Source organism: Diadema antillarum, unplaced genomic scaffold (genome assembly GCF_040938485.1).
Source record: "Diadema antillarum isolate AM-2024a unplaced genomic scaffold, OU_Dant_1.0 seq00000203_RagTag, whole genome shotgun sequence".
Classification (NCBI taxonomy): Eukaryota; Metazoa; Echinodermata; class Echinoidea; order Diadematoida; family Diadematidae; genus Diadema; species Diadema antillarum.
Window position 1 is genome coordinate 2019487 of NW_027271262.1, and position 26465 is coordinate 2045951.

General features: G+C 38.2%; 1 protein-coding gene across 1 annotated transcript in view; it reads left to right on the forward strand.

Moving 5' to 3' along the window:
* The first annotated feature begins 1432 nt into the window (after positions 1 to 1432).
* The window catches only part of LOC139728844 (tetraspanin-17-like), a 76720-nt gene continuing 51687 nt past the window's right edge, over positions 1433 to 26465 (forward strand). Inside the window, exons 1-3 of the mRNA XM_071639783.1 lie at positions 1433 to 2219; positions 20775 to 20825; positions 21975 to 22121. Of these exons, the coding sequence (XP_071495884.1) occupies positions 1833 to 2219; positions 20775 to 20825; positions 21975 to 22121 (585 nt within the window). The 5' untranslated portion in view covers positions 1433 to 1832. The remainder of the gene's footprint in view (positions 2220 to 20774; positions 20826 to 21974; positions 22122 to 26465) is intronic.

Below are 26465 nucleotides of genomic sequence, written 5' to 3' on the forward strand. Positions count from 1 at the left end.
CACGAGAACGGATATTTGCCACAGGTGTACTAGTATACCTCAGCAATACGTAAAAGGAATGTTTACACTTTATTTACCCAAAAACCAACAACAAATGAACAAAATGCCCAGAGCATGAAAATGCGGGCAAAGTTAAATATTGATATCCCGTACATTGAAAACCGCCATTAAGACAATACAATAAGTGTATGATATTGATGTATGAATGACACTAGAATGACTGAGGATGAAAACCACATGCCGTTTACGTCGAGATCGCATTTATTGAAACAGGACAGAAATAAAAAGGAAAACGTTGATGACGTCGTATGTCTTTAAAAAAAAACCCAAAACGCTTTTCTACGGGTTTTTGTTTGCTTTATACAGATGTGCATTTAATCTAGAAAGTCATACGAAGAGCGACCTCCCCCCTCCCAGTTACAAGTTTGTGATCCAAATTACTAAATTGTTTTGTGTACTACTACTAGTATCACAATGTTTTATGCAATCCAATTATGCATACACAAACAAGCAATTCTGTTTAGCCTTCGAGAACCGAATAGTGTAGGCCTAGTACATGTAGGCATGCGTAGCTATATAGGCATATGTAGCTACCAGGTAATATTGTTTTGGTTCCCCGAGTGCTGACTACTGATAGTATTCAGGTTGACAGGGCGTGTCCCGATGTGCCTTCCTTTGTACTCTGGAAATCTGACGTCATTCTGGTCACAACAATACTGGCAGTGCACTTGTACTATGCGTGGATGAAATAATTATTTGTTTGACTGCTTTTTGTTTGTTTGTTTGTTTTGTTTTGTTTTGTTTTGTTTTATTTTGTTTTGTTTTTAGGGGGGGGATGTTTCCGTGTCACATGCGACATCTGAGCAGGGAGGGGTAATATGGGAAAGAAACCGTACCCCACCTACAGTGATCGGGGTAAACTCGTGGTGATGGTGTCAAGAATGTGGTGGTCCACCCTTTTATTGCAATGAGACACTAGTCAGGATCTAGGCCATCGCATCACTTGGTTGGTGGGCAGGGGTTGACGCATTTATTTCAAGTTATACATCAACGTCCCGCAATGACACAGAGATGGGGAAAAATAAGAAATGTTTTCTTTTTTCGAACTATAGTACAAAATCAGGTTTTTCATCAATCATGTAAGAATTCACATGTATCATTCTCTCTCATGAATATTACCGTACGTTGGTACGAGTATTTTTCATTAAATGTAGTCCTAGGAGGAGGTGCGTGAGTTCCGTGTTTTAAGTTTTTGTATTTTGAGTGTGGTGGGTGCAGTGCAGTCGTGTCATTTCCTAGCATCGCATTATTGTACACCGCCACCTTACCTGCGTGCTGTGCAGAGCCGAAAGATCGACGACGACAATAATCAGCGGACGTTATGCAGCTAGCTAAGCTTACGTGCAGTTGCTTTGTGTGATTTCATTTTCATGTTTATCCGAGCGGAGTGCGCGCTGTGCATTTCAGGAGTGAGCAAAATTACTTGAGTTGCAGTTGACATGGGCATCTGTTTCTTTTCCACGCCTTTACTAATTTCATGAAATATTAGAGAAGCTATATTCTTTACTTTTTCGATGTAATTTGCGTCAATTAAGTGATTTGCAATAGCCAAACGATAGTGCTTCACCAAGTTTCACTTGATGACCGTGCCGTGTTCAGCTAGCTCACTGGGGACTGAGCTGAGTGAGCCGCTGGAAAACATGATGAAGATCTTTATCTGAAATTTCAGAAGGAAATACCGTCACTCGTGCATGTATATCCTCCGTCTTATCAAAGTGTAATATTACGTCAGTGTCTTCGGTTGACTCCATGTGAATTCAGCATCGTGCATCATGGCTGATTACTACGGAAATCCACCTCCTTATAGTACAAATCCACCGCCTCAGTCCCATGCCTACGTTCCCTCCGCCGGCCCGATGTACTACGACGATTACCCGGGGCCTCATGCAGCAGCAGGCTACGGCGCACCGCCTCCACAGCCAGCGGCCTCGGCCCCACCTATCACTCCGACCTCGTCGGTGCAGAGACCGACGTCGGGTGTACCGCAACAGCAGCAGAATAGGGGTCGACCCAAGAACAAGAGGGGTAACAAATCACACTCACAGGCGCCTCCTCCCCAACAGCAAGCAAGACCAAAAATGCAACGGGCAAATAGTGCCCCATCCGAAATAAGTCTCTGCACGAAGTACTGCTTGTTTTTTGCCAACTTTGTATTTTGGGTGAGTAAATTAAACAGTCACAGTGTAACTGTAACGTTACGTGTAACAGTTAATAAAAGTGAATTCTTAAGTATTTATGAGATTACTTTCAGTTCTGCTCCACTTCTACTGTAATGAGTCACTCAGCTCACTCACAAGGCTCACACGGTAAATTCGGCCAGATGTACATAGGTTGTAGCGGCACATCTTAGATACTGTAGGCTTCTATACGCTGTCATTTTCGCGTACAGATATTTTCTCGAATATCAAACGAGGTCATACACATTTTCGCGAATCAGCGCCGATGCTTACATTAATGCTCTATTATTACATAGTAGTGCATGGTGACATTTTAGCGTGTTATATCAGTTCGGGAAACCCACTCACAAGGGGGGCCCCTCCTTATAAGTAACCCGTCCCCCTTATAAGTAACCCCGTCCCCCTTATAAGTAACCCCCGGGGCACCCCTTATAAGGAGTCTCCACGCTTTTTTGCAATGCAACGCGAAAATGAAAGGACTGCGGCAATTCGCTTGATTATGTCCATAAAGCTTCACAAGTTTCCTAGTTACTCACGAAATTTGAGCAAAATCGGTTTGAGGCATCATATCTAAAATCATGGATTTAAATGCGATGTCAAACGACCCATGCGAATGCTGAAATGCGAGCGATTACTGGCGTGAGTGTCGCCAGGCGCGGCGGCGCGGCAAATGCCTGAGTGCAGACGTGGCGACTGTGTACATGTACTCAGTCGCCACGTCTGCACTCAAGCATTGCCGCGCCGCCGCGCCTGGCGACACTCGCGCCAGTAATCGCTCGCATTTCAGCATTCGCATGGGTCGTTTGACATCGCATTTAAATCCATGATTTTAGATATGATGCCTCAAACCGATTTTGCTCAAATTTCGTGAGTAACTAGGAAACTTGTGAAGCTTTATGGACATAATCAAGCGAATTGCCGCAGTCCTTTCATTTTCGCGTTGCATTGCAAAAAAGCGTGGAGACTCCTTATAAGGGGTGCCCCGGGGGTTACTTATAAGGGGGACGGGGTTACTTATAAGGGGGACGGGTTACTTAAAAGGAGGGGCCCCCCTTGTGAGTGGGTTTCCCGAACTGATATTTGCAATCCAACTGTGATTCGCGAAATTTGCCAAAATTAAGCCCTCGCGAAAATAATGTTCGTTCAGCTTATTCAGTAAGAGGTCTAAACTTTGTAACACTAACACTAACAGCAAACTTGATGGACACAACTCATACCTGCCCTTGTTGAACAAAAAAGTCCAGTGTGTGTCTTCTTGGGATAAATTTTCTTCTCAGAGTGGGACAGTTTTAAAGTCATATGACACCGATGGATCTGACATTTAAATAAACCCTTGCCCAAGCTGAACAACTCAGTCTTCTATCACAAGTGAAGGTGGAATGTGAAGAAAATATCTTCCATGATTGCTCGGTACTCTGGGCTGGCATTGAATATGTTTCAAACAATTAAGATTGATCTCTGTCTGAGACCCCTTAAAACAAACCTTTTTTTTTTTCTTCTCAAGTGAGATCTCATTTGTTTCCGTGACCTGTGAAGTTTTGAAATTTTAAAGATGTTCTCCAGAAGTTGTAGACAAGATTTCAGATCCTTGTAATATGCTGTATGACTGAGACAAATTGTACTGTGATTCTTTGAGGTATGCATACATTCTGCATTAAAGCAAATTGTCCAAGGTTCGACCTCCCGTGCCAAAATTCGACCGCATGCAAAAGGCACAGGTTTTACATGTAGCGTGCAGTCAAATTTTAGATGACGTTACAGTCGAATTATGGGCGGCTTGCTTTATACATAATTGTTATGCAGTTTACACTATAACCTGCCTTCCAGAAAAAAAAAAGAAAGATTGTATAGTTTGAAACTTGATGGAATTCTATGAGTATAAACACAATCATACAATTCATGCCATGATGTGTCATGACGCCATTTTATTTACTACACGTGTATATATACATGTATATTGAGGTATCATTTTTAGAGCCAAGTCTAGCTCTTTCGTACATGTATGTACAGTAGTGTTTGCGAAGAGCCTGCACAGATTTGCAGAATACAATGTAGTCTGGCCCCCTGAGACATACAATGTACCTAGTATTAAATCAAGTAGTACCGTATGTCAAAGTATACAATCCATCTGCATGAAATATCTTGGATTTTAAATTGGCAGTTCAATCCAAAAGAAGCCATTTCATAGATATTTTTTGGACAAGAAAGTATTATGATGAAGAAGAAAATATTTTGCATCTGGAAGGAAATAGTTTACTAATAAATAGATAGTAGAAAGGGTGTCAAATATAGTTGGTGTAAACTGAGGAGGTTGTGCACAGGTACGGAAGAAGAGGGACTAAAAGAAGAGTGAATAAAAAAAATGAGAAGGATGAGGAGGAACAGAACTGAAGAGAAGGAGAAGAAGAATATGCTTACATTGTAGGTACTGTATACGGCTTTAATATGTAGCGAGTGTAAATTTTTGCGAATCGGGACTTCCCGACGATTTCTCAAGTGGTTAAATTCGCGATCGTGGAGTTCTGTACTGAAAGGAGAAATATATGCATGGGCGTCACATTCATATTGGGATCAGAGTCATTATTATTCATGTGTCTTTAATTTTGCGAATAGCACCCGACTCGCAAAATTCACGGAGATAAAACCTTGCGAAATATTCGGTGTATACAGTAGTCCTTTGATGCCACTTGGAACTAGATTCAAATTGAAGAGGCTGCATTCGTTCAGCTGTACCCCAAAGCAATATAAATGAACTCGAGATACATTTCTGTTTCCTCAGTAATTTTTCGTCTTTCATACAATTGTACCTGACTACAGTTAAGTATGTGATATAAAAAAATTGTACTTCCTTACATGTATGAGATGAATTGACAAGTGACAAACTTCTTGACTTGACTTGACTTAATTGCATAGGACAGTGTGTCCTTTTGCTCTCCTACATAATATGAGTGATCCTTCTCCAGTTTGGTCTTCCCTGGGCTTCAAGGACAAGTCTACATTGTACCTTCATATACATAAGGATTGAGAGAATGCAGCAATGTTAGTAGAAACATGATCAGTGAAAGTTTGAGGAAAATCGGAGAATCTATTCAAAAGTTATGAATTTTTTAAGTATCTGCCCAATCACTGCTAGATGAGAAGACTACTACAGTGTATGATGTCACATGCGTACAGCGATATAACGAAAATAAAAAGAGAATTTCACAAATCTTTACTTTTTGAATAAAGTGCACATTCCTTCGACTTGTTACTGACGTATGTTAAGGGTAATATTATTCCCCCTACCTTCTGAAAGAGAGAAGTCGAGTGCTCTTTTGTTATGCAGGAAAAATGGAAATATGTTGAATTTCCTTTATTCTTTCTTTATATCGTTGTACACATGTGACATCACAAGCTACAGTAGTCTTTTCATCCAGCCATGACCGAGCAGAAACTTCAAAAAATCATAACTTTTGAACGGATAGTCGGATTTTCCCCAATCTTTCGCTGATGTTTTCTACTAATAAGCCTATTGCTGCATTCACTCAACCCACATATCTATGAAGGTGAACTTGTCCTTTGATGTTCAGCCTCTTTCAGGGGAATGCCCAAGTCTCTTTCAATTTGGTCTCTCTAGCGGGCAGGAGGGCGTCCTGGTGGTCTTTTCCCAAGAAAGTTATTCTTGAAGGCTTGGAATGGGATCATATGTGAGGGCATACGAATTACATGCCCAAACCACTTCAATCTCCTTTTGGTTACTTCATCACAGATGGTGTTGGTGAGATGAAGCCTCTGTCTAATTTCCTCATTCCTTATCTTGTCAATGAGCCTCACACCAAGGATTACTCGTAGGCATCTCATTTCAAAGGTGTCTAATCGACGCTGGTCGGCTTGGCGTAGTGTCCACGACTCCACACCGTGGATGGCAATAGGAAGGATGAGTGCTTTGTAAATTCTCACTGTAAGTGATCTGGAGATAATCTGGTTCGTCCATATGGTGCTTTTCAGTTTGCCAAATGCCCAGGCCGCTAATCTGGTACGACGATTCACATCATTTGCCACTGTATATAGGAATGTTGTTACCCAAGAATACAAAATTATCCACTTTGTCGATGTTTACTCCATTCAAGGATATGTGACGTTTGTCTTGTGACATGACTTTGCATTTGCTGGGGTTGATTTTCATACCCCATCTGCTGCAGGCCATATCCGCTTTGTTTGTTGAAACTTGTAGTTTCTCAAAGACAAGGTCCATCAGTGTGGTGTCATCAGTAGTCAGTATCTTTAACATTTAACTGTTGTTTTGAAATGGATATTATATTACACTGTACATTGAGATTGTGTCAATTTAAATTGATTAGAATTAAGAAATGGTGCAGACTGTGATTTTTTTTTTCTTCAAAATTGATCCTGCTATGTGCACTTACATTGTACTACCATAAAACATCTAGATTGTGAATTTCATGAAATTGTGATTAGGTACACTATATTAGTATGTGCCCCCTGTTAGCATCTGAAGAGAGGATGTTTGGCTCTCCAGTTTCCCTGTGGCGTGCAGGGTCAGGGAAAGGTGCTACTTCCTGAAGTGGCTTAGCTGTCATTTCTGCACTTTGTTTATCGCTCTCTTCATTGCCTTATACACACAATACAATGTGTACTGGGGTACTTCAAGATTATGAAGAGAGCTGCAATGAACATCCTATAAATAAGTCCTTAACGCAGGATGCAGGCACACATTGTGTTTACATTGATCACCTTGTGTGCTGAGCTAGAGCCTGTCAAGATCATGAAGGTGATATTCCAATATGACTGAAGAGTGCTTTGTGCTAATACACTACATGTACATGGAATTTGCCAAATTGATTAGATTGGGTTGGCATAGTATTATTAGGGCAATAATGAATTTTATTTTTGTTTTGACGAGCAAATAAGATTTCATCATATGATTCTAGCACAGTTACACCTACAGTATATGACATTAGTTTGATTTAGTGAAAGAACTTGGACAGGAAATACACTACATACATACAAAGCAGAAACTGTTTTTTTCTATACCCTATCTAAGCTATTGGTGAACACAGACTGTACTGTTTGAGGTTGTGATTTCCATGGGATCTATCAGATAATTCATCATTTTAGATCAGACAAAAAAGAACCCCACCCATACACAGACTACCCTCTTTTTGGTTGATATTTCATTTTTGTTCGATCCTTTTGCCTGAACTAATATTGAAGCTGCTATGGCAACAAATAATGTGCTCACACAACTGATTATTTATTCCTTTGTGCTGCTATGGAAAAACTTAAATATGATGATAATAAAGTGATCTTACATTGTACTATTGATATGAAGAACTATTGCCCATTCAGTATACTCCATCTTATACTGTGCTATACATACAGCGTAGGAACACATCTGTAGAACCAAGGAGGTTCGAGAGATGGAGTTACAACTGACTATAATTATTCAATCAGCTGTCAGTTTTCTATGGATGGACAAAAGAATTCCACAGGTGCATTTGTGCCTTTGATGTTCGATGCTTGAAACCGCCATCTTTCTGAGCAATCTGAAGATTCAGTTAAAACATAATATTGGGTATATGCTGCTTGTTTATATATAACTCAAATGCAATGAAATTTCACCTAATAATAAAGCATATAAAACAAAAGTCAATTCCGTTTGAAAATATGTGCAAAAGTGTAAATCTGAGCTGTATTTTGTGAAAGTGTTTGAAATTTTACCCTCATGGAAAGCCAGTTTTATCATTTTTCTCCTAATTTCCGTAAAATGAAAATACAAATATGGTATCATCTTCAAGTATAGTTCTTTATAAATTGATATGTCAGCTTAGCGAACAGGCACGTACAGTCGAGTAATTTTGATATCTATTTCAGCAATATTTGAGCAATTTCTATTCGCGCACCTCCGTACCTTTACCATTGTCTACCGCCCATTGTTTGTAAGTAGGCCCTACTTAAAAACAATGGGCGGTAGACAACAGGGATAGCGAAAAGTAATTACCATCACAAAGACATATCTTCCTTGGAAAGTGGCTGGTGATTATGCAATGAGACACGAGTCAATTGTCTTCACATCTGAGCAGCAGATCCAGTTTGACACAGACTTCAAATATTTTTGAGTGGCGGCTTCGAGCATGGGATCAAAGCGAATAAGACTGTTGTGACTCCATTTCTGGAACCTCATTGGTAGAACAGTATTCTGTGCCACACCATATGCTATTACCATCTGTTCATCTTCATGAGGGTACATTATGCATACTAACTGCAGTCTCACCGTGAATATCTCATACATGTATGGTAGTCCCTATTCATCAGGACCAATAGGACGGAAAATTTGACATGTGTTGACCGATTCTGTGACGCGCTATGTGTATTTTTGGCATGGGCAGCGCCATTACGTGGTGTCTCAGCCGACCCCCTTCCCACTCCCCACCCCTCTCCCTACATTAGCATGCGCGCAGTATGAAAAACTGATGCATGGTTGCTTTAGCCAATGGGCGTCTCGTACTGAGTGCGCGAATGCTTGCTTAGTGCGCGAACCTTTGTTACAAGTGCGCGATAAACATGTTGCCCGGGGGGTGGGGGGGGGGGGGGGGTCGGCTGAGACACCTCATGGCTGCGCCCAGTGCCATAAAATGTCTGCTGCCCTCAACGAACCCGAATCGGTCAATACATTCAGCATGCAGTTTGCAGGATTTTCTAAATACAATGTACATACAAAGTACTGTATGGTGTTTTGATATTTTGCAAGATACCTGTACCAAAGCCAGTATATGATTTTGCGAATATGTTAACTTAAATCCATATTATTAGCTTGCTGTAAATTAAGGCTTCATCAATAGCAATGTGCAGTTATAACACTATTAACAGAGAATAACATGTGATACATTGTTGTCTAATACTATACATGCACATTTTGCAATGTACACTCTGGTACCGTTGTATACATTTGTGATACACTGCACCACTGATTTGTATGATACAATGTAGCCATTTCTGTTGTCAGGAGGTTTCCTGTCACTTCCATCTTGTCAAGGTTGATTGCTCATCCCTGACTGGTGAAGCATACTGGAAATGGCATTTCTCTACACCATGTGCATGCCTTCATCCTGCAATCTTTTGTTGTTGTTGTTGTTTTCCACTTTTTATACCTTCTGAATAGCAAGGGCTTTCACTGTTTTTGCTTGTTAAGTTAAGTTAGTTTGTTTTGGTTTTTTTTTCTATCAGGACAAGGTACAAACTCACAAAGACCCTGCACAATTGTTATGTCCTGTAAATGATGATATACAATACAATATAGTATACAAGTTGTATGTGCACATGTAGTTCACAATCAGCACTGATGTTTTAATACTGGTACATGTGTACTTCAAGAAATACATTATTTTGTATTGTATTGTATGATTATAGCGACAACTTTTTTTTTTTTCCAGTAGGGACCTATCCAATATGTCTGTATCATTGACAATACCAGTACTGTCAGGGAATAATGCTTTTAACCCACTGAAAAACAATTTGTTGTTTAATGCAAATTACTTTCAGACTGTTGAACGTTTTCAATGCTAAACTTTATATAATTTGTATTTTAGGATGCATGCTCAAAGAGTTAGCAACAATGCTGCCCCATGTGTATGCTCATACATGTATACTCACACACACATGAACTCACATACCATGTGCAGTCCAGAAATAAGCTACATTTAGTGTTGGCAAAGTTTTCAATAAATCTTTCTAATGGTAAACAGAGCATTCCATACTTTCAGTTTGTATAACCTCACAAGATCCAGTGGGCTCTTCTGCAATGTCACTGCCAGCAACACATTTTTGTCATTTCAACATGTTGCGATCAGACATTGTAGCTAGCATACACTGTACAGCCTATACTGTAGCATGACGCTTGTGGGTGATCCGTACTTGTGTTCAGTGCATGGGGCAGGCCCTTCTGAATTGAATTTGAATTTAATTATGATTTATTTGAGTGCACTTTTGATTTTATGAATTACTTTACAATTTAATCTTGCTAACTTGGATTTAATTGAGGTATTCGAAAGTTGTAGGGAAACATACACATGTGTAGTCCAGAGAGTCGAAAGTTCAAAAATTTTGTTCTAATAATCTATGTTGGCTCAGAATTCAAAACGTTGTTATTTGGGTAAATAGAGTGAGACCCCCCCCCCCCCCCCCCCCCCCCGAAAAAAAAATAGATAAAAAAATTACATAAATAAATAAATAAGAGAGAGAGAGAGAGAGAAAGAAAGAAAAAAAAGCCAGGAGTGTTAACATGATTGACTTTAAGTTGTTTTTACATTTTTGAGAGTTTCAGCTGTCTGTGCCAGTACAGGCTTCCTTCAAATCATACTTGGAAGTGAGGTTTAATTCAATTAGCCCAGACTTTGTTTACCAGACACACAGGGTTCCATTGTAAATCTGCCATGAAGGAAAGTCTGGAAGCAACCCCGTAGAAAAATACATTCATCTGCAACTTTTTTAGTTTCAGCTTTAATGCTTCATTTTGTGGTTAGGTATAGTGAAACAATTTGAAAAATACTTCAAGTGGTAAACTTGTACATACTCTGTAGAAGTATTTGTGAAATACAGGTCTTGTACAGTGTACACTTTGCATGTACACTGTATGTATCTTAATCATAATTTGAAACACATTTCTAGTGATGCTTCATAACAATTGTGTTTCAAATTAAGCAGTATTGGTAGGTGTGAAAGCTAGGTTAGTTTGCAAAGAGCAGATCTTTTTTGTTTTCTTAAGGTTAGTCTTCCTCCCACATGATCCCTGATGTCAGATGATATACGAGTTTTGTGATGGGGCATTGTGTCAACATTGAGTTGTTTTAAGTGGAAACTCAATGCAGCCATCAATCATATCAATACTCATATGATGCCCCACCTACTCCTCCTGTACTGTATATCTTGAGCTTGGGCAGTGATGTTGTTATTTTGATTTTTGAGGCAGATGTGTCATTCAGTTGTTCATATTTACGCTACGATGAGCTGACTATTTTATTTGCAGTAGATGCAGAAGTACATGTAGCATGTTGTGTATAATAACCGTGACAGCTGCAGGCTTTTCTGCAAGCTTACAAAAGTGACAAGTTACAAGACTGCTATGTAGCAAAGTCAAAATCAACACAGATTTTTTATAATCAATAAAAAGTTGATTGAAATCAAGTGCATGCAAATTATCATTAACTGCTACTGTGACAACCTGTTAGAAATAAAAAAAATAAAAAAAAAATTGTCCATATGCTGTTTCAGTGGTTATGTGACTGTTATAAACTGACCTACCTCTACACCTGTTTGCAAAATGTACGTACCAGCACTTTACTTTTTAGCATCTGAAATTGTATTTTTCTTTCTTCTTCATTTTTTTAAAATAGGAATTTGGGCTTGATTGAGTATTAGACCGGTCTATTGTCCCGCAGTCCTCGCAAAACACTGGATGTACTTTCATTGTTGGTTACCCGAACTCACACATATGACTATATCTTCAACATTACACATGTTGCACTGGTTGCCAGTCAAAGATAGGTTAGTTTATATGTTACTTGTAATTGCATATAAATGTCAACATCAGTTAGCTCCTCATTATTTGCAACAGGTCCTCCAAGAATATCAACCTTCCAGACAACTTCGTTCAAGCACCAAACAATTGTGAAAACCGGTTAATGTATCGACTAAGTCATACGGTCAACGATCATTTCAATATTCAATACCTCAACTTTGGAATCAGCTCCCAAATGATATCAGAGAATGTTCATCATTAGATCAGTTCAAGTCCTTGTTGAAGTCTCATTTGTTTGTAAAGTAACCATTGTTCTGTAAATTGTTTAATGATATGTTTTAAGTTGATAATAAAAAATATGTAATTTTCTACTTTGTATTGTGTGTTCTTACACATGTATAATCTGTCTTTTCTCATTTCTAAAAGCGCTTAGAGACTTGAATGTAATTTGCGCTCTATAAAAATGGTTTATTATTATTATTATTATTGTACCACCTAGCTGGAGGAAATCTGCCTTCCTGAATGACTTTTATATCCAATAGCCCTCACAATATTCTAGATGCAAGATTTATGTACACGATGTACAGTGGCAGATTGGGGGGGGGGGGCACCAAGCGCACACCACCCCTACATGAAATTGCACGATGATGACCAACATAATATATTAAAAAATCTCCCTACCCACACCCTGCCCTCTGGCTTGCTTGGGCTCAGTTGCTACGCTCCCTCACTTTGCGCACACCCCCCCCCCCCCCCTTTCTGGAATTCTTGGATCCACCCCTGTGTATAGCGAATGAAACAACACTCTACTTACCCACCTCTGCAGAGCATTGTTAGTATGTTAAACAGCATATGGCTGTCTCATTTTGCACAGGGACTGAAAACAGATCAATAAATGCATTGACAAATGACAAAAGTGAAACTTGAACATTGGACAGACGGCTGAGGTGGCTCAATCATGAAGAGAGGGTGGAGTCGAGAAAAGGTATATTGACCCTACCACTACTAGAATGTAAATGTCTGGCTTTCCAATGTACTGATCTGCTTTTAGTATATACCACTCGTAGAAGAGATTAACAGGGTGTTATAAATGTAAAGTACAGAAACAAAACAAGACATAACACAAAGCATCTGCATTCATTATCGTCGTTAAATGTTAATGTTCTTGTCTCTATCTAAAATGTAAATTAGTTTAAATTTAAACACAAAGCAAATTGAATTTTAAGTATGGTACAAAGTATCTTTAACACCTTACATTTACTGATATGATTACTGATATGATTGTGTGTTGTCCATGAGACCCAGAATGCATGTATTACAGGCAGACTGGTGAGCCACTAAGAAAATGAGATGTTCTGCTTGGGGAAATGTTCCCATATTATAATTTGCTCTTATCTTAGCTCTTTAGCAATACCTTTAATACAGTACAATACATCCATCATATTACTGAATAGACCACGCACACACACACACACATACACATGGGGGAAACTTGCTTTAATTTGCAATCTACTTCTGCAAAAAACAACTGAAAGAATTAAACAGGCAATCACTTTTTGGGCAAAAGGACATTATGGGTGTGCATAGTAGTAGTGGCCAAACTACCGTACACAGGGTAGGTACCTACTGTACATAGCATGTGCCACTGTGATACGATCAAGGGGCTTCGTGTAATCATGAGAATGGGCCAGCTGTAGAAAATCAGTGCTGGACAGTGCAGTCTGTACGGCCTTCCCCATCATCAGAGCCGGGTGTGGACACGGCAACAGGACAATGCAGCAGTGTGATTCACCCAGCACAGTAATTGAGATGTATGGTATCATAGCCTCTATGCAGTCGGAATCCACTTCATCTGCTCATGATGGAAAGTAATTTGCTGGGGATCGGAAGTTTGTACGTTACAAGTGAAGGCAATATATTATGTATTGTATACCTGTAAATACACAGAGAGAATGTTTTAAGAAACAGATAAAGATAGAGAAAAAAAATGAAATGTATGTTGGCACTCATAGAAGATGAAAAATATGGGGATGACAGACAGAGAAGGGAATGGGGGGGGGGGGGGAGGGAGAGGAAGAGAGAAAGTGGGAGAAAAAGAAATAATATTAAATTTTCATTATGTGTAAGTATAAATGAAATAAGGAATGCCGAGATAATGTGTACATTGAATCAAATGTGCTATTCATATGGTATAGTACATGTGTATAAATGTGCAGAGAGAAGGTAACACATAGCTACATAGATAGTAATTTACAATGAGGTAGGTGGGGAAAGGTCAAATAGATACATTGCAGATATCATTATATCGAGGGGGGGAGAGAGAGAGTGTGTGTGGAAAAAAGAGAACGTGATGATGATACACAGAAGTAACTTGTGATCTCATCGTGCTGAAGGATGAGATTGGTAGTATTAAGTAGATTGCCCTGTGTGGCTGGCTAATGATTGCATTGCAGTGTTCACTTGGGGAAGAATGTTGCCAATCAATATGGACACAGTGCACCCCCATGTACATACATGTGTAATTAGGTCAGATGCTATATAGAGCACCTCACCCCCTCCATTCACCCTTTCCCCCATTCAAGAATATTCAAAGAAATTTCAGACACTGAGTATAAAGATGGCTGTTGTATTTTACTATCTACATGTGTATAATATCCCTAGTGAGTCATCTAATTCTGCAGAAATTAATTATGCTAATTACTATGCTTGATTGTGCCTGGTACGTATTGAATGGCATACAATTGTAGACCATTTCTCTAATCAATGCTATCAACAGAAGTGTATGCACTGGTATAGTGCTACTTTACTACTTTACTCAACATGTTCTGTTTAGATACAATGTATGCTTTCAAGGCAATCATTCACAGTCTGCCATCTTCTGAAAAAAATAGCCTAGATGTGACCAGATAATTAAAACATCTAAATTGCTTGATTTAAAGGAACCCATTGAACAAAGCTCTGTCTGCTAATTATTTCACAATTTACCAGGTAATGATATAAATCCGTTCTGCGATGATTCACACAATTATAAATCATTATCGTTTTTTTTTTTTTTCATTTGTCAAATTCCGACAAGCAATCTACCGCTCCATTTTGTGATATATTTTTCAGGCAGCCTGGTTTCCTGGTAATGCAAATGGAAGCATGCTGACGCACATTGATAGTCGTCCTGTTCATAGATTATGTGAGAAGTGAGTGTGTGATCGACATTGTGTTGTGACCCTCCACAGGCTGTGGGGCAAGTCCTGCATCCAGTGCACATTCTGCATGCTTTGAAATGCACTCTCCATAGTACCGAGAGTGACTCACTTGTTGCTTGATATCAACTGCAATGAAGAATGTATGTTGATGGATGGTAGTTGCAGACACATGTACAATTGTACCGTGAAATATACTGTGTAAGCTGTTATTTTTGCGCATCGATATTTTCGCAAATGGGGAAGTTCCAGACATTTACACAAGATGTTGTTTTCACGATTTGATACTGATGCTATTGAACCGGTAAAGTGGACTAATACCCTAGTGTATGACAACATTTTTGCATGTTGTCAATTTCGTGGTCCAACAGTGATTTGCAAAATTTGTTGATTAATTATAACCTTTGCGAAAATAACAGCTTAAATACAGTAATATGTATCATACAAATACAGCATGTGTTTTACTAAGGCCAAAAAAAAAAAATTGTTGCATTGGCGTAACATGAGATTTTCAAATAGGGTCGGTCGGGCGGATTTTTTTTTTTTTTTTTTTTTTTGCTACCTGCATTTTACATGTAAAACTGGTGCTCAGCTCAGTAAACAGTTAGTGAGTTACAACTGCTGCACCGAATGTGCTGTGTTCATCTATTCTACAAATCATTTATGAGGCCGATATTACTGGAATTATACCCCTTCACAGAATTTAAAGATGTTGAAATCCCTATCCTGAATGTTTTCACTTCATATTTTACTATTTTGACTTAGATAAGATAGATGCAAATTGACCCATATGTACGATCTTTTCATCGCACACGGCGATCTCTATTACAGTCCCACATATACAGATTCGTGTAAGTTCTCCACACAAGAAACCTATGGCAAAACTGCAACTGTGCACAATACATCGCAATCTGAATGCTACGTATACACTGAATAAATCTTGTTAGAGTACGTGTCCGTGTTGGAAACAGATGACGTACTGATCAAGGAAGGCTTATGCGAGGCGCTAGATCTCTCCCTCGTACATCCGATATCCCCAGAGCCGTTTCCACTTCCGGGTTTGTGCGATCGCGATCGCAATCAACAAGATATTTGATATCGATAGCAAAAAAAAATAATTAAAAAACATGGGGTCGGCGGAATTTTTAGGGTCGGGCGGGTTACGCCAATGCAACAATTTTTTTTTTGGCCTAATGGTCAGTGTAATAATGGATTGTGTAGTGCATAGATGATTTGACTTAGAGGTGGTACAAGTGAAATGGTCAGTGAATACTGGCTTGATATCCCAATTCTAGTTGCAGGGCTGTCAATTTGGGCAATATTGTTAAATTTGCCATTATCTCAACTTTAAGTCCATGATGCACATCATGCAAATTTGTGAGATAAGGGTATTTCTGCCCATTTGTGGTGGCCACTCTCAACAGTTTCTCCAGTGAAGTACCTCTTAGCCATTTAGAGTTTTTTTGAAGTGTTGTGTAAATATAGCCAAGCACAAGGTCTGTGTATTATGCATACATGTGTGTGTGTGTGTGTGTGTGTGTGTGTGTGTGTGTGTGTTTGTGTGACCAGCATATAGAAAAAGTGACTCACCAGTGAAATTTCATGGCCGATGAGGTGGTCTTACAAAGGGAACGTTAAGCATTGCCTTCAAGCTGGTTGATGAATAATAGTGATTTGCCGAACCAGAAATTTGTTTAACAGTGCATTTCAATTCCACAAGGTGAAAGTGCACAATATGTGTGATGACATCACAGGCACAAACATTATCCATACACAAAACAGAATAATTACACCATCCTTGTCTTTTCCTGTGATGTTCATCCATTATGGACTTGCCATTTTGTGTGGATGGTTGGTTCACGTATGAGCCAAACGCGTCATGTTTGTATCCATTTATTTGTTCATTTTGCTCTTCATTCACTTTTTATTATTGCAAAGTGAAGTTGTAGTACAGCATTCTTTACCACTGAATACTCAAGGCAAATGTACATGTTAGTTTTGAATCGATCAAATTCTATGTTCAGGTATCTTGAAGGATTGAGTGAACCACAGAGATAGACTGTACATGTGTACAGATTTGTGTAGACTCCCATCTGTGTAGATCCTGATTCCATTAAAGGGAAAATCCAGTCCAAATATAAGTTAGTCTGATAAAGAAAGAATAGAATATTACTAGTTCAACAGTTAAGTTTTGATCGAAATCGGATTAACAATAAGGAAGTTATGACATTTTGAAGTTTCACTAATTTTTGAGGAAGCAGTTCTTGAATGGTCAATATGAATATGCAAATGGCGAAGTGAGCATGTTATCCCCTCACAACTTGCCATATAGTTTGTACATAAAATTTTGAAATTTCTGGTTTTTGATTCAAACACAATTATGCCTGAGGTTCAAATCCTGTGAAACTGATCAGTATTCTGAAGTTCTTCAACCACGAATAACATCATATTTCAGACTTCAATGACAGAAACGTTGAATTTTCATCATTTTTTGTATACGATCAGTGGAAAATTGTGAGGTTATGACATGGTCAGCTCACTCATTTGCATATTCATATCCACTGTACAAGAACTGTTTTGCAGAAATCAGCAAATCTTCAAAATTTCACAACTTCCTTATTTCTCATCCGACTTCAGTCAAATTTTTACCATTGAACTCATAAGATTTTCCTCAGCTTAACTTATTTTTGGACTGGATTTCCCCTTTAAAAGTCATCTTACATTCAGAACATGCTCCTCAAGGGTTTCTACAGTTCTTAAGCTCCTTTAAAGTATACAGCTGTACCTACTTGTACTCTACTCTTCTTGAGGAAATGAAACAAGGTGACAGATTTAATCATATTTCATTTTTGCAGGTATCACTTTCCACTGTGCTCAAACTTTCTGAATACTAATAGTGATTTGTTACCTGGATATAGTCTACCCCAAAGAAAAAGCTGTTTTATTGAAAGCAGCGACAGAAACGAAAAAAAAAAACCCAAACAAACATACCAAATCAAACAAACAAACAAAGCTTCCATTCCCTGAAATAAAAGATAGTATGATTTGTTTTTCTATACATACAATTAAGTGAGGAGTTCCCATCACATCGCTGTCACTTGACTAGGATTTATATTCTGAGTTGCTGGTTAGCAATAGTTATTTTGCCTTCATACAGCTCCACACATTTGCAATCAATTTTCATCACCTGTCTGATACAGCAAAGGTTTCACTACTTGTGTGTTTGTGTGTGTGTGTGTGTGTGCAAGTGTGTGTGTGCACGAGTGTGTGTGTTTTACCAAACGCTGTTTAAAAAGAAAGCCCCAGACCACCACGTCAAAATATTGGTCAGACTACTCAGATTGAACACTGGCATATCAAGGTGTTTCCTTTTATCTTCCACCACTTTAAAGACTTTCGTTTGAAAACAAGTGACTAAATTGTGTTGTATGAAAGTACCATCAGTCTCTATGCAATCGATTCAATATATACACACAGTCCCCATTGTCAGTGATATTCAACTTCCTCATGATTATGATGGAGCTGTAAAGTATACAAAACTTTTCTCAGTCCCCACACAGTTGTGAAGGAGATTTCAGTTTCTGTGAGCACTTTCTCACACTCACAGTTAAGTGGACAGCCACTTCATTTTCAAAATGCTTCATACAAGCGAAGTAAAATGAATGCAGTAACCATACATGTATTCCCCTCTAGCTTTTAATTGAAAGCTCCTGTAAGTACCACTGATCTTGATCTCTTCTCACTGATAAACCGCAAAGGAGTGGTCACTCTTCTGCAACCGCTAGCTCTTATACATCAATGTGGATCCCATTTGAACTGAGGGCCTTTCAAGAAGTGTTTTGTCGGATATTTTTTCTGACGTATTTGCTCCCAGCCAATCAGATGCAAGGATTTCTGTACAGCTTATAACAGTTTGTCTGAAAAAAAAGTATATATGACAAAATGCTTCGTGAATTGCCCTCCCGATTTCAGTCTCCTCTCACTTATCAAAAAGGATGAGAGGTTCCCATTAGCTCCACCACTGGTCGTCATAAATGTAGATCTCATGTAGCATGTCTGCAAAACCCTTGTTATCCTAATCTAAAGACCCCCTTCACTGATCAACGGGGATGAGAGGTTCCCATTGGTGGTACCACTGGCTCTTGTACATCCCATTTGATAAACCCCTGTCAAAATTACCTCAGTTCACCGTCTTTAATCAACAGGGATAGGAGTGTTTCCTATTGACACCACCATTGGTCCTCATATACCCCACCTATCATGTCAAATATCCAAGTTCTGTCCTTGCACACATCCCTAACATTGAAAGCAAACTACACAGATATGTTGAAATAGGTACCTATTGTTATTTCTATCTCTCTTTGTTCTTTCTTACTTTTTTTAACCTATTGTTTTACAGCATTGTTAAGTTTCGCTGGCTCGTCTCTCCATTTCCAAATGGTTTCCCTTTGTGCTCCACCTGTGGCATTCAGGGGATGTCTGTTGCTATTGTCTAGACCCACCTGTTGCTGAAAATGAATTTAAAGTAGACATGTTGGATGATCATCTTAAAGGTCGACCAACATTAGTTCTGCTCCCATGATATCCCATTCCACAATGACTTCTCTGCTGATATGATTAGGTCTTCACATCACAAGTTCAAGAATTGTTTGGTTTGAATACATATCACCTTTTTTTCAATCATTCCATTTTCTATACATTTCTACTTTGCCCACTTAGCTCCATCTGTAGGACATCTTTCGTGCCTTTCGTGGTGTCGTCAGCAATAAAGTCAGCTGAAATAAGAATTACAATATCTAATGGACGATAAAATGCATCTTGCCATAACTCGGTGCTCCAACTCAAAATGGCAAAATAGGTTTTATGCAATGCAATTCCAAACTTCTCTTTGCCACAGACTCAGTCATGGAACATTTTCCATCAAGCAATGACTATACTGGTACTGTTTTTGCATGTTGATTTTTGCTTTGTGTAATAGTTGGTATCAGTGCATATCATTTGGCATTGTGTTGCCCATTTTGGCTGACTTCATTTTTGACAAAACCTCAAAAAGAAAAAATGTTTTCTAGGGTAGAGATATTTGGATGCAGGAACAAAATAATTGAAGTAAAAAATTTATGATTAGGAATTGATGATAAAAATACTTTAATGCAGCAATTCTAAGATTTGTGATTTCCAGGCTCGATCACATAGGCAGAAGCCCACGCGATTTCCAGACTCGATCACATAGGCAGAAGCCCACATTGAATGGGAAGTCAGGGAGTCTTTAAAGTTACCTTGGTGTGACCCTTGTCTCAGATCGTCATACCATCCGTAAGGCGTAAGCACTTCCAATCTAGCGGCATCAAGTTCAAGGTCCAAACATTCAGCCATCTGGAACATTAAGTGATTGGGGCCCAAGAAACTCATGAAATACAGGAAGCTGCTGAAGACATGTGCCTTTCTACAGGATGAGTGTAGATTGTGTACACATTATTTGATGCTAGGTCAGGCAAGTCTGAGTGGGAAAGAAAGACAGATTTTTTGAAATTACCATGTGAGGCATTCTTATTTTCCCTCAGAGCATGGATCAATGTAACAAATTTGGTTTGAAACTTTGTGTACATGCTTTCAATTACTTTAAATTGATATTTGCCTCTAATTTCAACATACAGCCAATTAATGTGTACTCAAGATCATCTGTAATTTTCTTACATTATGTTCTGTGAAAGAAGAAAATCAAAATGGATTAAATTGAATATATATGATAAAAGAGCATGCAAATATTTAGATGCAGTTTTTTGTTTTATACTAATAATTTTTCTTATTCCTTTTATCTTACAGCTGGCTGGTGGGGGACTTATAGGAATTGGAATCTGGGCGTGGCTTGATAGAGTAAGTTGGCATTGCAAGATACCCTTGGCAATTTTCACTTTGTCTTCATGAAGAAAGTGCTCTGTTGATATAGAATCGTGTGCACTGATGAGGTACCTGTAGGTAATACATGAAGCTGGTACTTTAAAGTTGTTTATTTGTTTCAGTTTCTGTGTTTTTGCATGAGATGATCTGAGTGCGGCATTGCCTATTAACCTGATGTGTGCTTGTCACAAGACTGAAGTTCATTTAGCCCCTTGTAAACTAAGATCTTCAAAACCACACGATTCTTCTCAACTAAATGTTCAACAGAAAACTATGGTGAAGTGCGTACAGATGTGTTTTGCCCCATAATGTTGATTGAAATTTAGGAGGACATGTGATACATTAGCATGGCCATATGCCACTTCAAAGTCAGTGCCAGGAGTGATAAATGGAATACTGCTGCATGCGATCTTGGTTTCGTATTTCAGCACATGTTTGATTAATGGTCTCGTTATTGTTCATCCCTCATCTTAAGTATGTGAGAGTGGAATTTGAGATTAACATATTGAGAACTTCACTAGTGCTTGATGGCAGCTGTGCAATAATGTTCAACTAAAATGATGGGGAGTGTTAGGAATTGGATGGAACATAGCTCGTAGGGACTGGTATGTCTTTATTTTCAGACATAAATGTCGGGTCAGTGATGTTTTATAAAAGGGGTACTGCTGTCAGTTAGATGATGCCTTACAAGTAATAAATGTATACGAGAATGATACACTAGGTTCATGAAACCTACCGAGTGTTTCAAATATTCAGTGAAATTGAAAAAAACATTTTGAAGAAGACACTAGAAGTGATAATTACGTTAAAGAATCTTGAAATATGAATTGATAATACGGGCCATATCTGAGCTATTCCTCTGAAATTGTGATACAATATTTAGTAGAAAATGCATACTTATATATTGATTATATCTTACCTGTTATATGATTTATAATTTTTGATTTTCATTGTGTTAAATTTGTTTTAGAAAAGAATTCTCATCTAATATGAACTGTTCCGATGAAATATTTGACAAGGATGTGGGGGCTAAACGTCTAGACTTTTTATCAGAGCGCAGTCAGCGATTGCCTTCAAACCTTCTATACGTGCTTACAAGTCTTTGGATTGTGTTTCTGCCACCAGGATTTCTTTAGCAACTTGGATGAGCTAAGCACATCATGGTATGTGGACCCAGTTCTCTGGTTCACCATAATCGGGGCAGTCATCCTCATAATGGCCACATTTGGGTGCATCGGAGCTCTGAGGGAAAATATTTGCCTTCTAAAAACTGTAAGTACTGAGTCTACTTATACATTGATTGATGACACCAAGGAGTTATGCTGCTAAAGTGATGATGTGTAGATGTATTTGCAGATTTTTCTGTGATTTTTCCTTTGTTAGAAATTGTGTTTTCTGATGAGGCTCCTTTGACCACATCCTATGATTTTTCCCCACTTTTGTAATTGGTTTTCTCATGTAAATATATAGATTTCTTGTAATGTTTATTGTAATGCTAAGCGGGCATCATCTATAGGTATTTGTTTATTATGGAAGCATGCACACAGTCATAGAACATCCATATGTTGTTCTGTCAGATGCTCGTGACATAATGTCTTATTGCTCCGCATAAGGATATGAGATGATCTGAATTACAAATCTAATGAAAATTTTTGTAGTTGAGCGGAGATGGCGTGGGGAAGCCAAATGCTGATTTCCGAGTTTGCCTTTTTTTTTCTTCTTTTTCTTCTTCCTCACACTACCCTTCAGAGATGGTTTCAGTTCTCTTTATGTTTGAAATTATTGGATGTTCAAATTTAGCCTCTGACCACAGAGTGAAGATGGTTTACCCAAACATCGTGATGTGTGACATTGTATCTTAGGAACTGCTCAGGCTTCAGGATGTTGCAACTAGAGCGCACCTTGACATGAATTTTTCATGCATCCTGCCTGAGCCTGCCAGCGAGTAAATGTCAAGGGTTGACTGCAGTTCTGCCCCATAGACATGGCTTTAATGTCATAGAGAATAACAAAATATGTTTCAGATGAACAAAGACCAATCTTAATTCGTTAAGTCTACACATATGTGTGTGTGTGGGGTTTTTTTTAGAACACTGCATACCAATTCATTCTAAAGTGTGATCTTTAAAATTTTCTTTCTGTACACAGTGACGAAACCCACTTTGTCATATTTACATCAGTATCTCTTTAGTCTTGGATACAGTTTGAGACTCAAACATAAGTTTACCCTTAGTTGTAGAAACATCTTTTGAGCTGAATAAATTATTAATGTCCATCTATTGCCATAACATATTTTCAACTTAATTGAAGAAAAATTAATTGAAGAAAAAAAAAAAGAAAACTATTATATACAAAGTGTAAACACAAGAAAAGAGTGAAATGCCCAGCATTCTTACAATTTTTTTCCCTCTCAATACACAAATGCAGCCAGTCAGAAATCAGTGCACATGATTCCTATGTGAAATACCATCTTTGGTTAAACTTTGATATTGGATTTAAAAATGATTCTGCATCACATTTTCTGTAGAGATGAGGATGCCATGATATCAAGTGGTTCCACCAGTAAAGATTTAACAAATTGAGTACAGGCTAGAATGGACACAGGCTGTATACAACAATATTGAGGCATTCACAGAATACAGTTACAATACCAGGAAGTAAGGGAAAGGGGCTGCAGTATTACACGTAACTGGCTTTGCAAATAATGCCTTGCTTTGTTTGCTGGCCCATTCAGGTCATACGCTTGCACCAAATGGTACCACTGAGTGGTGAATAAGGCATTACAAATATTACTGTGTGTTTCATTCTCTGACACGCCCTTCAAAACCAACCAAGCTAGACACACTCACTATTGTGTGGACACAGTTCATGTTGGATAGGTACATATTGGATTGCATGGATTGGGAAAAAAATAATAATAGGGAAAGAAAATCCTTGGTGCATGGTACAATGCAATGCAACCTTTCTTAGAATGTAAATTGTGCAGTAGTTTAGCTGACGTCAGAAATTTCATATTTTCTGCCGAGCTATTTCCTGTTTCAACTCTGCTAAGGCGTCAGTGACATCTTCCTTGAAACTTTTTGTTTGCGACATATCAAGTCTGGCATTTTCATTGCTATTCTGCGGGTGTACAATTTCAGTAGTATAATGGTGCCATTAGAGGAGAGTTAAGATGCAATGCCAATTTATGTTAAAACCACTAATGAATAGTGTGAATCCAATACATTTTCTTTTATTTTGTTTATATGAATTTATCAAAGTGTATATATATATATATATATATATATATATGTATATGAGTTTATCAAAGTCAAGTTGAAAAAGAAATCTTATTGCACCGTAAAAGTATTACTTGATGCTGGTTTTGTATTATTACAATATGACATCTGATTTTACTTTGTCTCTGTTCATTTATTGATTGCTTGATTGATTGATTGGTAGATTTTTATTCAAATTAAAATCAGCATGAAGTTCAAAATGGCAGGGTGGGTAGAATGGCACTTAATATCAATCTCTTGATGCTAGTTGTTGTTGTTTGGTACTATCAAAGTAACATTGCATACTAATCCATTTCTAAACTAGGTGTGATGTGTCCATTGCACTATTAAAGAGAAAATCTTTATACAATGGTATCAGGGCAATTACTGCCAAGGAAAATCCCCCCCCCCCCCTGCTAATTACTGGTTTATGGTAAGGTTAGAGTAAAGATTAGGGTTAGGGTTAGATTTAGGGTTAGTGTTTGAGTTAACATTTGGATCAGGTTCAGGATTAGGACTAGCATTAGGCCAGGATTAGGCCAGGGGAAGGGTCCTGAGTAATTGCCTGAGGGTTATTGCCCTAGGCCCGAATGGTAACATGTCATCATCATTTGACTAAGTACTAGTAACTTCACTTTCAAGGTGAACCATTTGAAGTTACTTTCATGTTTAGTCAAATGTGACTTCCTCTTCAAACATTGTAGTTTAGAATGTCAAGGGTGAAAGTGAATTGAAAAGCGGTCAGAGTTTTATTACCATGTGAGAAAAGTGTATGAATGGGAAGAGGGAGGGGCAGTGAGTAAGGGGTGGGGAGAGCACATGTTGATAGCTTTCTGATGATAGCTGACACTACCTTGACTCTGAGAGGTGTGTCTGTTTCACCTCTGACCTTCAGCATATTGTAATTTTCATTTTGCCTCCCCTGATCTAGAAAAGCCAGATTTCAGGCAGAAAGGGGGTTTTCCCCATAGAGACAGTCATTAAAGTATGATTTATCCTCCCCGCAGAACTCTGTCAAAGTGCTTATCATGCATACTACAGAATAGCCATAAACATGCTTTATTTTCTCAGAAAGAGACCTTTGCTGTATTGAACAAGCTACCCTGTATTTAGTACTTTTGTCTACATTTGTTTCCCCCCAAAAGTACAAAATTTAATCTTGTTGCATTTGCTTTTAGTGGTTAAGATTTTGACTATATCTATATATGCCTGAATAATTTCGCTGTATTATCTACATTGCAAGCAGGTGAGCTGGCCCACATTGGCAAGCTATCATGAAGAGTTTAGACAAGAAATAGGGTCATTGTGACTTCCAGTAAAAACTTTAGTTGCAAAGACACATTTAAACAGTATGTCGAAATGAAATTTTAAATGACTGAATCAGACTTTAACTTTATGTTCGACCATCACGCAGTCAATGCAAATTTAAAAAAAAACTTCAGCAAACACAGTAAATTCTCTCTGCTAAACCCACAGGCTTCGTCCACAATTTTGACATGTTTCTGAAACCAAATGTTAGCTTGAGTCACATACAATGTACTAGTGGGAATTTGAAGTGCTTCTTTTGTATTTTACCTTTAAAGTTTCTCTATGTTGCCTTACAAAGAGATGAAATATTTAAAGGGGAAGGCTAGTAACTGATCAGTGGGAATCAGTGGAAATGCTGGGAGATGATTGTTCCAATCCTTATGGGATTCATTCAAGAGTTCATTGTATATCTATTGTTGTGTGAAAATGATTTGCTTCAGAACGGTCTCATATTCAAGTAATGTGCAGATTAATGCTCCGTCACTGACCAGGGACGCTAATCTGGAAGCATTAAACTGCACATTACTTGAATATGAGACCATTCTGAAGCAAATCATTTTCACACAACAATAGATATACAATGTTCTTTCTTGTTCCTTTTTTTGTATTAGTGAATTTACATCTACAGTGTATTGTCATTAAGTTTTAGTGGTCAAATATGTCATTCAAAACTGTAATTAATGTGAGCAAAATAATTGTTGGCCCATACATCTTTGACTTGATTTCAAAACTCTTTGTTGTCAGATTCTCCAGTCATTATTTCTTGGAAAATAAATGTCAGATTTTTTTTTCCTAGCCTGGAAACCTGTACAAGATATGCCTTATTTCATATCAATACAGTTCGTGTAAGTGAATGAAAAACTGTTTTGTTCCTTATCAGTGAGAGAGAATCTCTGTCATGCAAATGTCCAGTTCAGAAGAAATCTTGTTTTGGCATTTTCTGTTCAAAATGAAGGAGTGCCATTTGGGTCACATTAGAATAACCATGAACACATCTATAGGCTCTATATTCATTACCCATATCTTATATATTATATATTATATACATATA